Genomic DNA, 16,930 nt, shown 5'->3' on the forward strand with positions numbered 1-16,930 from the left:
AAAAGGTGGAAAGTGTCCATCAACACATGAAAAAACAAAATGTGACCTACATACACAATGGAATATTATTCAGCCTTAAAAAAAGAAGGAAACTCTAACAGGCTACAGTCAAGATTAATCTTGAGGATATTATGCTAAGTGAAATAAGCCAGCCACAAGACTAACACTGTATGATTCTAGTACGTGATAGAGAAGTCAAATTCATAGAGACAGAAAGTAAAATGGTGGTTACCAGAAGCTGGGGGTACGGACCATGGGAAGGTGTCAAATGGATATGGAATTTCAGTTTGGGAAGATTAAAAAGTCCTGGAGATGGTGATGAAGGTTGCGTAACGACGTGGATATACTTAATACCAGTGTACTGTACTGTTAAAATAGTCAAATTGGTAAATTTATTACGTATCTTTCACAATTTAAAAAATGATGATACCTATTACCAGATTATCTTCCAGAAAATGAATTCACACACTCCCAGCACTAGCACAGGCCATTGCCAATCTTTTTACTGTCAGTTTGATAGGTAGAAAAAAGGTCATTCCAAACGATCACTTTAACAATCTCCAGGCCAGCGATTTAAACCAGATAATAAGCATGCATTCTCAATGGATCAAAGCGCTGGGAGAAAAAACACATGGTAAAGTCATTTAATTCCGATTCTTCTTCATCTGTAAGTGGAACTTTAGCCGCGGCCCTCTACATTAAAATGTGGCAGCAAAAAAAGCTGTGGGAAGTACGATGCGGACTTGTAATAAGGCTTTAATTTCTGGATAAAGTTGTTTCCTCCATACACAGAAACAGCCTCCGGAGAGGAGGCGAGACAGACAACCGCTCACTCGCGGGTGCTGCGCTCTGTGTGTCCCAAAAGAGGAAAGGGCGGGACCCACAGTGGTACGTAAGCGGCGAACTCCTTGGCCGGAGACTGGCCGCTCTAGGCAGCGGGGAGGTCGCGGGTGTGAGGGAGCTGGGAATGAGTGCGGCCTCTCCTCTATGGTCAGGGGCACGGGGCACCCCCCTCCACAGTCAGCCCTAGGTTGCTTCCGGAAGTAAAGCGGCCACCCCTTGCTCTGCTTCCGCGGGGGTCGGGCGAGGGCCGACGTCCGGATGGGTCCGGGGATCAACACGGTGGTAAGCCCCAGCGCGGCGGGGGGACAGCAAGGGGGTGGCCCGGGCTCGCCCTCCGGCGGGGTGTGGAGGACGGGCGTGGGGGGCGAGGTCCGAGGCGCGCGGGACCTTCCTTACTCAGGCCCGGGTCCTGTTCACCCGCTGTTCTTGCCTCGAGGCACAGCCCCGCTGGCCAACTTCCCCATCCCTTTTCGAGAACCCCACGTCGGCACGGCGGATCGCTGGGCCTCGCCTGTGCCCCCTCGGGGGTCGGCGTCAGCCTGTAGCTTCAGAGGCTCACCAAGGAGAGAGGGAGGGGGCGTCGCTTCCATATACCTTGGAAGGGGACGACCCGGTGCAGCCTGCGACAGTGCGTCCAGATTGATTAGGTTCCTCATAGAAGTCAGGCTGGGCTTCAAGTCTAATTGACAAGGCCCTTCCTACCCCAAGGCCGAACGATTGCCCCCTTTTAAAAATAGGGTAACGGACTCGCAGAAAGGCGAAAGTGCAACCGCGCAGTCATGCTGGGGATAGGCTAGAACCCGGCTCTAGTGATTCCCAACTCAGGGGCAGAAATCTGAACTTGTGCAAAAGGGAGTTTTCTTTAAAACAAACAAACAAACAAAACGGCAAATGAGAGGCTGTGGGTCTAACTGGGAATCTTTGGCAGAGGCGCCCGCCCTCCTACTGTGGTGGAGAGGAGAAAGTGAGAGCCCAGAGGCTGTCCTGCCCTCAGCTGTCGCCGTTGGGTCCTCCCGGCTGAAACCCATTGGTCGGTCCATTGGGGATGGTCTTGATGTCACACTCGGAAAGGCCTATAGGAAGGAGCTGTACTCTCTTCTCCAGGCACAACCCAGAGCCCACGCAGAGTACACGTGCGGATTGGGTTGTTTGGTTTATTTTTGGGCTGTTTTGTAAACAGCCAGACTAGGAGTAGGATGCTTCTGCATTTCCTGCCTATCTCAATAAACCTGATGGGAAACGATACTTCTCCAGGGCATTTCTTTTTTCTTTCCTTTTTTTTTTTAAGATCCCGCCCTTCGTCCTCCCATTACTTACATAGCTGGCACTCAGTTAATGCAACTATTATTCTATTAATAATACCAATCGACCATACAGTAGACTCTTTTTGAGTATCTGTGCATAGCGTTTGTCACTTATAAATGGGAAATAAGAGGCTCAGGGAGAGTAAATGTGACCTGGTTTGGAACTCGGGTCTTTCTCATTGCTAAGACCATTCTGATTCAACTACACCTGCCTCTCCAGGGAAACTGTAGTCTTTGAGATGAGGAAACATGCACAAATAAAAGTTACACTAATTCACAGAGGCAGGAAGGATTAATTTGGGTGTAAGGGGAGTTAGTCGTTAGAGACTTTCAAGTGACAGTTGATTTGGATCTTGTCAGTTGGACACTTTTGACCCAGAGATGATGTGGAGCTGTGTTACAGATGGAGGGAACAGTGTGATATGGAAAAATAGCCAAGGAATAGGAATTAATAGGTGAGACAGAGTGTGAATACGTATTAAGGGATAATCATAATAATAGTAATAGCTAATATTTACATTGTACTTACTATGTGCCAGGTACTCTTCTGAGTGCTATACACGTTAATTCATTTAATTAACAATCGTAAAGATACTATGAATATACGTATTATACATGTGAGGAAACCGAGGCACAGGGATTGAATGATTTGGCTAAGCTCACACAACTAATAATTGGTGGAACTTGGATTTGAACTCAATCATTCTGGCTCCAGAATTTGTACTCTTACTTAAAAAGTTGTGTTGATTGCTAGCAGGCCATAAAGATGCTTAAATGACAAGCTTACAACTATGGGTTTTAATTCTCATATTGGGGAGAGTCAGATTTTTGTGGATTTGATTTTCGTCTACAAATTTCTAGAGCCCAGCTTTGTGCCAGCTACTCTCAGTTACCATGATAGAATTCTGTGGCTTGGTTCCTGACCTCAGGGAGCTCAGAATTTGGTTGGAGAGGAAAAAAACTCAAAACTGTTCAAAAAATGTAAGAGACAGTTAAACCTGAGGAGGATACATCAGTTTACAATAGTTAAGGTTTGAGTTACTGGTAACCACCAATAGTTTTTAATCATTTTCTGAGTTATTGGACATCTACAGCATTTAATACAGGGTAGGTCACTTTATATATGTTACATAACAAATGAAAAAGACAGTCTCTGGAGAGAGCCAGGACACCCTTATCAGTGTGTTCTCATCTTGCCCACCACTCCCAGGCCGTAAATCACTGGATCTCAAAGTTCAGGCAGCAAATCAACATCCCGTGAGCCAGCTACCTTTGCCCTGGTAATTTCTGACCCTGTTCAGCAGGAAAATCTGTCTATTTGCAATTGGGAAAGCAAGATTTTTATGGTAAGAGCCTGGAAATGCTCCTCTGGTATTAATAGTGGTGTCCCCAGAGGTGGACTTGGGTGCCAGAAATGTGGGTGCTTCCAACCACCCTCACCCCCATTTCTATTGTGAATGTTTCTGCTTATTTATCTCATGGAACAGCATACTCACCCTATTAACACTGGTGTTCATGTTCCGAGATACAGTGTCATCAGATTCTAGTTTGTCCTCTCTCATTCGGATTGCTCAGCTTTGCGGTAGCTGTTCTATGATGTGGCCTAGATGATAAAGGAGCAAATCAGCCATTGAACTAATAACTGTTCTTGATTACGCTACTGGGATGATGCAGTGTTATGAGAACAGGCTTTAAGTTAGACCAGGAATTAGAACCTGGCTCTGTCCTATATTAAGTAGGCCTCTATTTTCTCATCTGTAAAACACACATGATAGTAGTAATTATCCCATAGAATTGTGCTTTTCACATTATACAAGCTCAGTAAATATTAGCAATTGTTATTCTCTTTTGTAATGAGAAGAAATAGCCTAAGTAGAGGTCCATATAAAGCCAAAACCTTTTTATTCTTTGTAAACATCTTTGCTAAGAAATGGTTGAGATCATATTTTTCAGGCTGGAATCCCAGTGAATTAGCCCTTCAAAGGCTTATTCCAAAAACATTAGCTATCTACCAGTCACAATAAATGTCTTTTTGAATGAAGAGGTAGAACCATAATTATATACCACTGAACAAAGCAGTTTGAAGATTATGATTTCTAAAGAGTTAACAATCATTACATAATGAGATCTTAATAAGCTAAGATATAAAAATTCTTAACCTAAAGTCAGAATTCATGCATTCTTCTTTGATAAACTCAGTAAAAATTATTGTATTAACTGACTTTCTTAAATGTTAGTTGGGTGACTAAAGGATCAAACAGGTACCAGCAGTGCCACCACCTCCTCCCAGGTACTAGCTCTCTGGTTAAATCCATAGGTAAGTACTTGACCAAGTGAGACAAACAACTTTGCTTGCAAGGGAGTAGTAGACAGGTTAATTCCAGGTCCTTTAGTTATACAGAATTAATTATTGGGAGAGTGTGTCTGGCCCTCATCTTTTCTTCATAGATTTTTTCAGATAACTATATATGTCACGTATTTCATTGGAAAAACAAAGAGGTTGTGGTGATAGATATCTTAGAATTGCCCAAGTCTTTGGAGACGGTAATTATTTCCTATCAGTTGTGCCAACTATACAGGTTATTCGTATATGTGTATTCATGTCATATTTCATATACTAATGCTTTCTAAGATTTTATGCCATTTCTTGACACTTAAATTTTAGAGATGGTGTATTCCTCAGAAAGTAATCTCTCTCTGGTGTATTAAAAGTTACATTGGTGAGATGTTGGAACAGGTTGTTGATTACATGGCATGGGCATGAGAACAAGAACTTTAGGGATTCCTCACTTGTATGGATTGGGAAGTGTCACCCATCTGGGACATGATGTGGAAAAAGGAACATTTACTGAACACTTCCTATGTGCCAGAGCCTAATACATGTATCCTCTTAATGCTCATGATTGCCCTGTGAGATGGGTAGTAGTTACCTCATTCCTTGCATATACTAATGTGAGACTTGGAGGGAATGAGTAATTTCTCCATGATCTCATGGCTCATAAAGAGTGGAGCTGGAACTTGGAACCTATCTTCTGATTTTAAAACTGAGGAACATTATACTGTCTCTCAGAATCAGGAAGTAAATAATACCTACAAAAAATTAAAATAAGTGTCTTAAAGGCCTTGTATATTTGATTCATAGACAAGCCCACAGACTCTCACAGTATTCATTTGGACCTAAGTCTCTGGGCATATGATGACAATAAAGCCAACTTAGAATTTTTAGATTCAATCCCTGCTTCAGGTTCACCCAGAGCCTTTCACACACACAATCTGCTGAACAGGGTTCTATCTCTGGCATCTTAGTCTAAAGCAGAATAGAAGCAGTAATTTAAAAAGTTGTACAACACCTCATAGGCAGTTACTTTCTCAACAATGGTAAGTAACAACCTGACAGCAAATCAAGAAACAGGAAACTGTAAACTGACGCAACTCAAAAAGCCTAAGGCCAGTTAACCTAAAAACATCACTCATCAATAGACTCTGAAGGCATTACCTTATGGGACAGGGCAAGAAAACTCAAATAACCCCAGGGGCCAGGCAAATAACAGAAATGAAGAAACCAGGTGGGTGAGGACTGTAGCATACCAAAGCCCATCTTGCCCTGAAGAGGGTAGCTACTGAGTTACTCAGCTTAAGCTGACTCTTGTCACGTGAAATGATGACAGCTCACTGTTGCCAGATCTTCTGAGTTTTTTCGGTAGAAGCCAGGAAACTAGGTTTTTATGTGAAACGTGATTTTTAAGAATACTGGCACCAAATTCAAAAGAAAAAAGAAGGAAAAGAAAGAAGAAAGAAAGAGAAAGGAAAGAAGAGGGGGCAGAGGAAGAGAAAGGCCATGTGAAAGAAAGCCTGCTTGCAGGCCGGATACTGCCACAGCGCAGTGGTGGCTGCCGGTGTTGAGATTGTCCCTGGACACGGGGGATGGGTGTTTACAAGGATAACGCTGCATCACTCTGGGGAGGCTCACCTGCATCCCTTGAAGCACTCTAGGAAGCAGAGGGGTATAGTACATCAAGAAAGCCTTTATCTCAGTAGAAAAACAGTTCTTAACCTTATTTGGGTCTCGATTCCCTTTGAGAGTCTAATAAAAACTGGAGATTTCCTTCAGGAAAATGCTAGTATTACACACTCATATGCACAAACTCAAGTTTAGCATATAATTTCATAATATGCATAGACCTCTCGAAGCACCTCTACGGACATCAATTGAAGACCTAACTTTTTTTCAGAACTCACACAGTTCCCAGAGGTTTTGCTGTACTCTTCAATTCTGTGGTGTTCAGCCTGTTGTTTTAAACTTGTCTCTGCAGTTTTGTAGACTTCCAAATTCAGGCATTCTTCACATTGGTTTTGAACTAGATAATTAACATTTGTAATTTCATGGATTATTAAACATGTCAACCGATGGTCATTGAAGCCAATTCAACACAATCAGGAACCCCCAATTTGGTGGTGAAGAAGGAAATTTTATTCAGTGCGAATAGCTCCATTGTGATACAGCACTGCTGTGAGAACAGCACGACTGTGGAAAAGCTTGGTAATGTTACAGCTCAGTTACAAAGCAGCATAGCTGTGGAACAGCACTGCTGCCCGCTAGACAGTTCTGCTCTGGTCTGGTTCAGTCCACCATGCTCTGCACCGCTCTGCTCCATTTTGCTCTGGTGAGACCTTTTCAATGTTTCAGCTCCAGCCAGGGAAACAGTCTTTGGTGGAAAGAGAAAGTGCATTCTCTGAGCTGGAGGGTGGCTGACTTGCATAGAGGTCTCTGTCCCCTGGTCCTTGATTGGTTCATCCTCATACAAATGAGGACTCCAAATCCTCACAGTTTGGTTGGTCCAAAAGGCACTGTCCTGATTGGTCAATGGAGCCACTGATTAGTCGGTGAAGATGCTGATAGGATTATAGTTGCACAGCTCCAATAGGATGGGGAACGTCTCAGTCCTATTGGTTGAAATAGGACCCCACTTGATAAAGGCTGGCTCAGGTGGCAGACACATATGCAAAAAGGTAGTTCAGTGCAGGAGGCAGGCAGCTTAGCACAGGCTTCTCCCTGAAGCGGTTTGCATGAGAGGCTCCTGTATAGAAGTGGCTGCTAGGCTATATTTTTAAAATTTGAGCCCAGTTAGTTACCAGGAGCCCTTCTTAGTAGGCATTTCCTTTCTCAGAGTACACAAACATAAACCACAGTATATCCATGTGAACAGGGCACTGGTGGTGAGAATGGAGTGACTCTCCTTGCCCCAATTTTGACCAGGTTCCCCCAGCCTTCCCTGAGGCTTTTGAGACAAGGGGAAAAGCCCAGGAGGCTTCAGCAGTATTCTAATGCCTGCTTACTTGTGAAGGAGCTCAGAAAGAGCCAGCGAATCTTCTCACAGCCCCACATGCTGATGAGTGTGCCAAGTTTGTAGAGAACAGCTGTAAATATCCTCAGGAACACTGGGCCTTATCCTCAAAGAGGCCTTTAATCATTGCCAGTGCAGAAAGGTGTGCTTACCCAAGTCAGAACACCACAGCTTGAAATTTAAGTGTCTGAGCTAGATTTTATCACTGAAGAGGCAGTTTCATCTTCTAAAAGAACTGAGTTCTTTAATGGAAATAACCCAAATACATACAGACAAATAGCAGAAAAGATCAACTAAATTTAAGATGTGTATTCTTTCTCTGTTAGCTTTCACATTTTGAATTTAGAGCAAAATAAAACTAGCAAAATTCCTAAGATGTAATCAAAGTCCATGCAGTTTCTGGTTTGTTAAAGACAATTATAAAACAGAGTTAGTGGCCATCTCAGCCTTTCAAAATACGACTTATAAAATACACTTTTGATGTTAGTGTGTGGTTTGTCTTCTCTCATGAAAAATAAGTTTTCAGATCCAGTAAGCCAGGAACTAGTGGTGCATTCTAGTTTTATTGTTCTGTTGTTCTTTGTGAGGGGGGTGTGGCGGGGGGGAGGTATGTTCTCATTTTAAAAAGCTAATTTGTGAGAAGTTAACTTGGATGTACATTATTGTTTCTCTACAAATGACTCTGAAATCCATAGACTTGGCTTCATTTTTAACTCCCATCTACAGCTTTGCATCTCTAGCTGCTCACTGGATAGTTATACTTGGAAGTCTTGTCATCACCTCAAATTCAACTTTCCTAAAATTCAACTAACCTTTTGAGATTGGCTCCATTTGTTTACAGTGACCCATTTCTATCAGATGTATTGTTCTCCTTCCCTAATTCTGAAACCTAGCCAGCATCTCTGATCTTTTTCTCTAGTCACCAAAGCCCATGAATTATTTTTTAAAACATATCTTGGATTGCTTGATCGCTTTGTCACCTTTCATTTCTTTGCCATTTTCGTTTTTGCCACCTTAGTCCCAGAGGGCGTAACACTCACTTATAACTTCTCCCAGCCTACGCCCTCCTTTTGGATGAGATTTATCAACTTCAAGCACAGATTTGCTGATCTCATTGCCTCTGAAACCTTTATGTGCTCCCATCAGCCCATTTGTCATTAACGGGGCATGAAAACACTGAGAGCACCACCTAAGTTAGACCCACCTTTTCTGACCCCTTACACAGCCCTCACTCCTCTGACACAATCAAGATGTGGTGATGAACATATCTAAAGGGCCTGCCCAGTGTCTAGGCTCATAGGGGATGTTCAATAAATACTAATTGTTCAATTATTACTTCCTTGGATAATACTCTCCACATGGTAGTTCTTTAATCACTATTAGCCAAATAAAGGAATTTCTTTATCAAAATGATTCCTTTCTCCAAAAACCTATATAACATCTCCCAATTCCTGAAGCAATTTGAAGAGATTGCTCAAAGGAAAGCACTTAGAAATTTTTTAAATGTTCTTAAACATACAATGAACAAATATGATTATAAAAAATAATTTAGAATTTGTCATTAAGAACATTTACTTAGAGTCCTTCTTCCAAAAAGAAGTTTTTAATGGGCCTGCAGAAGGTGGTTCCCTTCTTTATTATGATCTGTTATTGTGAATAACTTTTAAATACATATTAAAATTTTTAACTTATTTTATGTTTAATCTTTTAAATTTATATCTATCTTTAATGAGTACTGGATGAGGAATCTCTATTCCACTTTTATACTAACTATAAAATTTAGTTGTGTATATTCTGAGTGGAAAAATCTTCCATTGATGTTAGGCCAAAAGGAATATGATATATTTTTTACAATTTTATATATGTATTTTACAATTATAATATCATACATCTTCCTTAAGAACAACTTGGTAAATACAGAAAACCACAACCAGAACAATCATGACCTTCTCCTAACAACACAGCCACTACTAATACTTTATTGTATTTTCCTCTAGTCTTTGTTTATAGATTTGCTTGTTTAAAATAGAGTGTTAACATGTGCTGTGTAAAATTTTTCACCCTATAAAAGGTGATAAAATTCTCTTATCAGTACTTTTGGAAACCAGGTAATTGTTACCATTTATGGTTTACTTACCATATGCCAGGATCGGTACTAGGCACTTTGCTTGCATCCTTTTATTCCATTCTAAAAATCTCCCAATGGACACCTGAAGCAAATATTGGTATAACTTTGAATATAATATTGAATGTTAACTGAATTCTTTAATGGAAATAACTCAATAATCTATAATCTATTATTTAAAAAATAGATTGAGTCAGTGATACAAATATGAAGAGTGACCCATATTTGGGGGTTAATATGGACTCTTCTGCTCTTCAACTGATCATAAAAATTCTTGGACTCTTAAACAAAACCCTCGCAATTGAGGGAAATATTATTACCACCCCCATTCATACCTGAGAAAGCTGAGACTCAAAAGAGGTCTGGACCCCACAGCTGGCAAAGGGCTGGGGTGGGGAAGAACCCAGGCAGCCCAGCCCTGAGACCAGTGTTCTTAACCACTGTGCCTACAAAGCGTAAACTGTTAGCTGTTCACTGTGTTACCAGCGTGGGTGATAGAGAGTGATTTACTCTTTTTCCCTTCACAATAGCAAGACTGAGAAACTCTTACCCACCAGTGCCTTTACTCTGATCCTGGGAATAGTATGAATAGTCATTTCTTAGCCCCTGTTTTACACCACGCACCATCCTTACCACTTTACTTTCACTGTCTCTAATCCTCACAAGCAGCCTGGAAGTGTTTTATACTGTTATCACCATTTCACAGTTGAGGAAACAAGGCCCAGAGAGCTCAAGTAACTTATGAACAGTCACAGAACTAGTGAGTGGGGGAGTGGAGATTCGAACTCCATGGTATTTTCCATCATACTGCCTTGCAGTGAAGAAGACCCTAAGGCCCAGATGAGAATAAGAAGAGAACAGCCCTTTGCCATTTGCATATTAGTGACAGTAGCATGTTTCTGCGGCACCAAATTGGCCACATCCAGAGGACATGAGAAGCATGTCTGAGTTAATATGGGAGAGAGGGGAACACTGAGCCGAGGGAGGTTGACTGGCACAGGGCACCTAGAAAACAAGGCTTCGGTCATGTCCTAGAACTGCTCTTGTGACGACCCCTAAAATCAAATTTTTGTAAAATACCTTATGAGAAATCAGATTTGTTTGGATAAAATGTGTTATTTACTTGAAATACATATGTTACTGTCAACTCCAAACATTTTACAGGAAGCTGGTATATTGAAAATCACATACATCAAAAGGATTTTAGAAATTTAATTGAAGAAACTGAAGCTAGAAAAATTACATTTTCAGAAGAAGTTCGTGAAAAAGATCTAGAATTCTCCACACTGTATCCCAAGTCTATTGAACTTTCCACTATACTATTGCTTTACCTAATTTTCAAAATATGACAAATAGGCTAGAAAGAAATTTAGTAATATTCATCTGGTTTTTGGAATGTGAATTTTTAGAAATCATATTTGTTACATTTAAAAATCAGCTTTAATAGAATGGCTGTAATCTCAAATACCTACTAAGCTATTTGTCTTATTTCTGTTGCTATCTCTTTTTTCTAGGTTTAATGATGCTTTACAGCAGTATTCTAAGTCCGAAATTTTCTATGCCCGTGGATCCTAGAATTTGCTAAGAGATGGAGGAGTCTCAACAAAATGATCCAAACACAATGACCCTTAAGAAAGATGACCCTCTCAAGAGCATCAGCCCTCAGATTTCTGTTAGCGAATTTTCTTGCCATTGCTGTTACGACATCCTGATTAACCCCACCACCTTGAACTGTGGGCACAGCTTCTGCCGGCACTGCCTAGCTTTGTGGTGGGCTTCTTCAAAGAAAACAGAGTGTCCAGAATGCAGAGAAAAATGGGAAGGTTTCCCCAAAGTTAATATTCTCCTCAGGTAATGTTCAGTCTGTATTGGTAGCACATACAACTTGTTCAGTGTGGTCCCTCTTAATGGTGCAGTCATGTTTGAAAGGCCGGAGGCTAGATCTGCTGGAATGTGAATCAGGGAGCTCAAGGACCTGAAAATCCAGACTCCCTTCCTCATAGGTGACTATGATTTGTTTATTGTTTATTATAAATGAATGAAAGAAATTCTGGTTATCAGACCATTGCTTTTAATCCTTTGCCATAGAATAAACTTTTTACTGATTTGTATCCACTGAGAACACTCTAGGTCTAATAGAGAAAATGATACAATTCTCGATAGCTGATTTAATGCTGATTTTCATAACCTTTGACTAAACTCTGTTGCAGTTATCACATTAATAGAGGTAGGTTCTTATGCATAGCATCACACAAGAAATGGCAAGACTTTTCAGATAGATTATTCCATTCATAATATTCGTAATGTTCAAAACTCTTTGGGAATGTTGCTTATTGTGAGGTTTTTGAGGCTAAATTCCTGATCTTCTGTTCTCTTGATATCAACAGGGTATCAGAAAGTTACATGAAACATTAACCCAACATTCTCTTTTCCACAAGAGATGTAATCACAAATGCTTTGCTCTTACCTGTCAGTCTTATTTTAATTGAAGAAACTGAAGTGTTTCTTACTGTTATCATAATCTTAAATTGAAGGAGGGTTCTCTGTGTGTAACTGAAAATGAAAAGAACCCTTCAGTATGACCTGATGGTTGGTCTTTCTCTTACTACTGAACTTTTTCCTTTTTATGAATTTTTAGTAATGTAAGCAATACATATATATATTCATTTGTTTACATTCTTTTTAAAATAGTGGAATGTTACTGATAAAGCTAAAGACCCCTTTGGCCCCTCACCCATCTTAGAATCCTTCCTTTTCCCCACGGTAACATCAGTTATGACTTTTTTTTCAGTTTTTTTTTTCAGTTGTGATTTTTTTTTCAGGTTTAAAAAATATATTTTTATACACATAGGTCCTAGTAGGAAATGCAAACATGTTCTCGCATGAGTGGTGTTCTATCTGTATGGTTCTAAAGTTTACTATTTTCATTCAACAATATGTATGTCTTAAATTTCTCCACTTTGATAGACAGTGATAGTAAATTCATGTTTAAAACTACGTGGTATTTAATTGTATGAATATACCATGTTTTATTTAGCTGTTAACCTAACAGGGGACATGTAGGTTGTTTCTCACTTTTTGCTGTTACCAGCAGGGCCATCCTTCTGTAGTACTTGTATATTATTAAATGTTGACTATTAGTTTTATTTGGTCCTTTAAACATTGTAAGTGAATTCAGTTAAACAACTCTCTTGTGATTTTTTTCTGTTCTCTATAGGGATGCCATTGAAAAATTATTTCCTGATGCCATTAGAATGCGATTTGAAGACATTCAACAGAATAATGACGTAGTCCAGAGTCTTGCAGCCTTTCAGAAATATGGAAATGATCAGATTCCTGTAGCTCCCAACACAGGCCGAGTGAATCAGCAGAGAGGAGGGGGATTCTTTTCTGGAGTACTCACAGCTTTAACTGGTGTGGCAGTAAGTTTATTGCTCTTTCTCTATCCCTCATACTCTCATGGTTTCCACTGAAGTCAGTTTTGTTGAAACACACCTAAACGACATAACTGCATGTGGTAATTCACTGCACACACTGAAATCTGCTGGGTTGTATGATTCTTTGGGGATGTTACTCAAGTAGAGAACATAATATTCAGAGCCCTGTAAATGTTAGTTAGCTTTATCCCATTTTATCTTCTTCATAAGCTGTGCAATAGGCACCATTGTTATTTCCATTTTAGAGTTAAGGAAACATGTGCAAAAAGGTGTTAGAACTGGAATTCGGGACCATGTCTGCCTTGATGGCAGAGTCTTAAGCACAGCACTTTACTAACTTCCAATGTAGAGACTGTTTCCTTTTTAAGTTCCACGCTACAGAAATCTAAATGTTAAAAATTTTCCAATAGAAAAGAGACATGAGATCTGTTGGCCAGGTTGCTGGGGTCAAGGGCGCAGTGTTCCTAGGTGTCCGGCAGTGAGTCTTGCTTCTGTCTCTGTTCCCTCAGGGCCCCGCAGTCAGCAGACAAGAGCCTGCTCTCCAGTGCTCTGGGAGTGGCGTTGCCCTGCTTCTGTGTACAGACTTGGCTCCATTCCCTTCAAGCTCAGCCTCTTCCCTTCCCTGCCCACATTCACATATTTAGAAACTGGCATCTCGGACCTTTCTGTGTCTTTAAGGTCCCTGTCACTTTTCCCCAGGTGGTCCTGCTCGTGTATCACTGGAGCAGCAGAGAATCTGAACATGACCTCCTGGTCCACAAAGCTGTGGCCAAATGGACAGCGGAAGAAGTTGTCCTCTGGCTGGAGCAGCTGGGCCCTTGGGCCTCTCTCTACAGAGACAGGTTTTTATCTGAAAGAGTAAATGGAAGGTGAGGAGCAAAATCTTTGATACATCACAGACATTTTTTAAACAGTTTTATTGAGATAATCCACATGCCAGAAAATTCACCCTTTGAAAGTGTGCAGTCACTGGTTTTTATTATACTCTCAGATATGTGCAGTGTCATCACAATCTAGTTTTAGAACATTTTATCATCCCTGAAAAGAAAGCTCTTACTCTTTAGCAGTCAGTCCTCATTTTTTCTCCTCCCTCAGCCTCGGGCACCACCATTCTACTTTCTGTCTCTATGAATTTGCCTATTCAGAGTATTTCATATAAATGGAATCATACAATATGTGTGAGCTTGTGTGTCTGGCTTTTTCATTTAGCATCATGTTTTCAAGGTTCGTTCAAGTTGTAGCATGTATCAGTGCTTCATTCATTTTAATGGCTGAATAATATTTCATTCTGTGGCTACACCACATTTTATTTATCCATTATTCAGTTGATGGACATTTGGGTTAATTCCATTTGGGGGCTCTTATGAGCAATGCTGCTATGATCATTTGTATACCAAGTTTTTGTGTGGACATATATTTTCAGTAATCCATTGCAGTGGAATTGCTGGGTCATGTAGTAACTCTATGTTTAACTTTCCAAAGAACTGTCAAACTATTTTCCAAAGAAACCATACCATTTTATGTCAGTGACATTTTAATTTATTGCTTCCTGATTATAAAAGTAACATTTATTATTTATTTAAAAAGTAATATAGAACTAAAGGATAGTAAAAGTGAAATACCCTGGTAATACTACTCTTCAGAGAAACCAGTGTTATCATCTTGCTGGACACCTTTTCAGATTTTTTTCAATGTTTATACAGACATACACATAGAAATGTGCATTATTTATTTAAACTGAAAATACGGTTGTACACAGCAGATCTGTTTTATGTACGTATGTATGTATACATGGTAAAGTCCATTTAATTGATCTCCATGAATACATATTCGGGTTGTTTCCTTTTTCCTCTTCTAGACACAGTTCCATACAAAATTGCAGCAAGTGCCTGAAGGAACTCATTGGTATGAGGAACTCACTAATCCTTGGGCTCCGGGGAGGCCTGCTTCTGCCCGTCACCAAGCCCCTGCACCCTCCAGAGGACCTCCCGTCCTTGGAGGGACTGCAGAGATGTTACTTAGAACACCATGCAGTGCTGAGAGTACGTTCTCTCCTCTCCGCTTGTTTCAGACTCAGAGCCCACTCACTGCCAGTCTGCCTGGCTGCCCCACCTGCCACCCCAGTCGCTTTTCCCACTGAACTGAGCTTTCAACATTTGACTCTCCTTTGGGGAAACACAATGCTCCCACTTAAACTGTTTTTTTGCAAGAATTAGCACATGTGCACATACAGAGCCACTCATACACACAACCACTCACACACACCCCAGAATTGTGGTTTAAAAAAATTCTCTACCTAGTTAATACAGTATATCTTTGCATAACTATCTTCCTTCTAGGGGATAGGAATTTCTGGGTAAAAGGGAATATTTCTTTACCACTTTAATAAATATTACTAAATTACCCACCCACAAAGGGACTTCATTGTATACTCCTCCAGCCGTGCTTGCGTGGTCTCCATCTGTCAGTGCACAGGGATGTTTTTAACGAGTCACTGTGGAAGTGGATTTGTGTTTTCTGATAGTTTTCTGATGAAAGGGAACAGAAGAGATCTACAGTTATTTTTATTAAATCACTACCCTGAAACAGCTACTCTTAATGTCATAATGTTTTACTGGATTTCTTTCCAATTTTTTTTCTAGACGCACACACTTAAAAAAATAGAGTAATGTGTGAGAGGTCAGAGTGTATAGCTGAAAGATCAAAGGTTAGGAGCAGAGCAGACCTGGGTGTGCCTTGGGTGAGTCACTTTATTTTTCTAAGCCAGTTTTCTCATCCACAAAATGGGCATAAGGCCACCTATAGTATTGTTAAATGGATCAGTGATGATTTATGAAAGTATTTTCAGAAAGTCACTGGCAAATAGTAAGTAGTCAGTTGTTTGCTATCATTAATATTATTTCATATATGAAGTAACCTACCTCAAAGTTAAAGTATTTGTGTTATAAGATGGAACTCTTAACTGTGGAAAATTTGCTTCCAGTATATAATCTCAAAAGAAACCTTCTGTCCCCTCCCCCACCACAGATTGCTTTTAACTTTAACAGAGGAAGAATTTGCAAGGGCACCATACACCATAGAAAATGGCAGCCACAGAAGAGCCATCCTCATGGAACTGGAGCGTGTCAAAGCACTAGGCGTGAAGCCCCCCCAAAATCTCTGGGAATATAAGGTGAACTCTTTATGTTTTTAATTGAAAAAAGTGTAGAAAACAATCTAGCAATCATCTGCATGCCCACTACCTAAGAAAACATCACAGACATGATTGAAGCCCCCGCCTCCTTACCCTGTCTAGAGGTCCACGCTCCTGCAGCTGGGCTGCGCATCCTTCCCAGGCCTGTTTTCTATCTGAATTACGGATACGTATCCGCAAGCACTAGGAGCATTGTTGTATAAGTTTTCAACCTTAACATAAGAGGCATGCACTGAGCCTATCCTCTGCAAGTAGTAGCCTTCATCTCTGCGGCACCAGTCCACTCTTTTTCTCTTGTGTGCAGTATTCACATTGCACAGGGACATGGCAGTTTATGCCTTTTCTTGTTGATGAAACAGGTTGTTTCCATTTTTGCTGTTAGAAATCGTGCTGCTGTGGACATTTTTTTTTGGAAGTGCCCACGCTCACATATAAGAGTTTCTTGAATAGGGTTACGAGGTCCTAAATAATGCACATCTTCGACTTGACTAGATATTGGTAAATTGCTCAACATGACTGCACCTATTGGTTCTCCTTCACAGAGAGGAATTTGCAAATATGGTACTGTAAAACGAATACTCTATTTTTTATTTCATATAAATGGAATCATACAATATGTGTGAGCTTGTGTGTCTGGCTTTTTCATTTAGCATCATGTTTTCAAGGTTCGTTCAAGTTGTAGC

The 16,930-nt window shown here is 40.5% G+C and overlaps 1 protein-coding gene across 1 annotated transcript in view; it reads left to right on the plus strand.

Moving 5' to 3' along the window:
- The first annotated feature begins 967 nt into the window (after nt 1-967).
- Nucleotides 968-16,930, plus strand: part of BFAR (bifunctional apoptosis regulator) — a 25,763-nt gene continuing 9,800 nt past the window's right edge. Inside the window, exons 1-5 of the mRNA XM_011358391.2 lie at nt 968-1,125; nt 11,132-11,468; nt 12,835-13,039; nt 13,754-13,923; nt 16,082-16,226. Of these exons, the coding sequence (XP_011356693.1) occupies nt 11,206-11,468; nt 12,835-13,039; nt 13,754-13,923; nt 16,082-16,226 (783 nt within the window). The 5' untranslated portion in view covers nt 968-1,125; nt 11,132-11,205. The remainder of the gene's footprint in view (nt 1,126-11,131; nt 11,469-12,834; nt 13,040-13,753; nt 13,924-16,081; nt 16,227-16,930) is intronic.

This window comes from Pteropus vampyrus, unplaced genomic scaffold, assembly GCF_000151845.1.
Source record: "Pteropus vampyrus isolate Shadow unplaced genomic scaffold, Pvam_2.0 Scaffold40, whole genome shotgun sequence".
Classification (NCBI taxonomy): domain Eukaryota; kingdom Metazoa; phylum Chordata; class Mammalia; order Chiroptera; family Pteropodidae; genus Pteropus; species Pteropus vampyrus.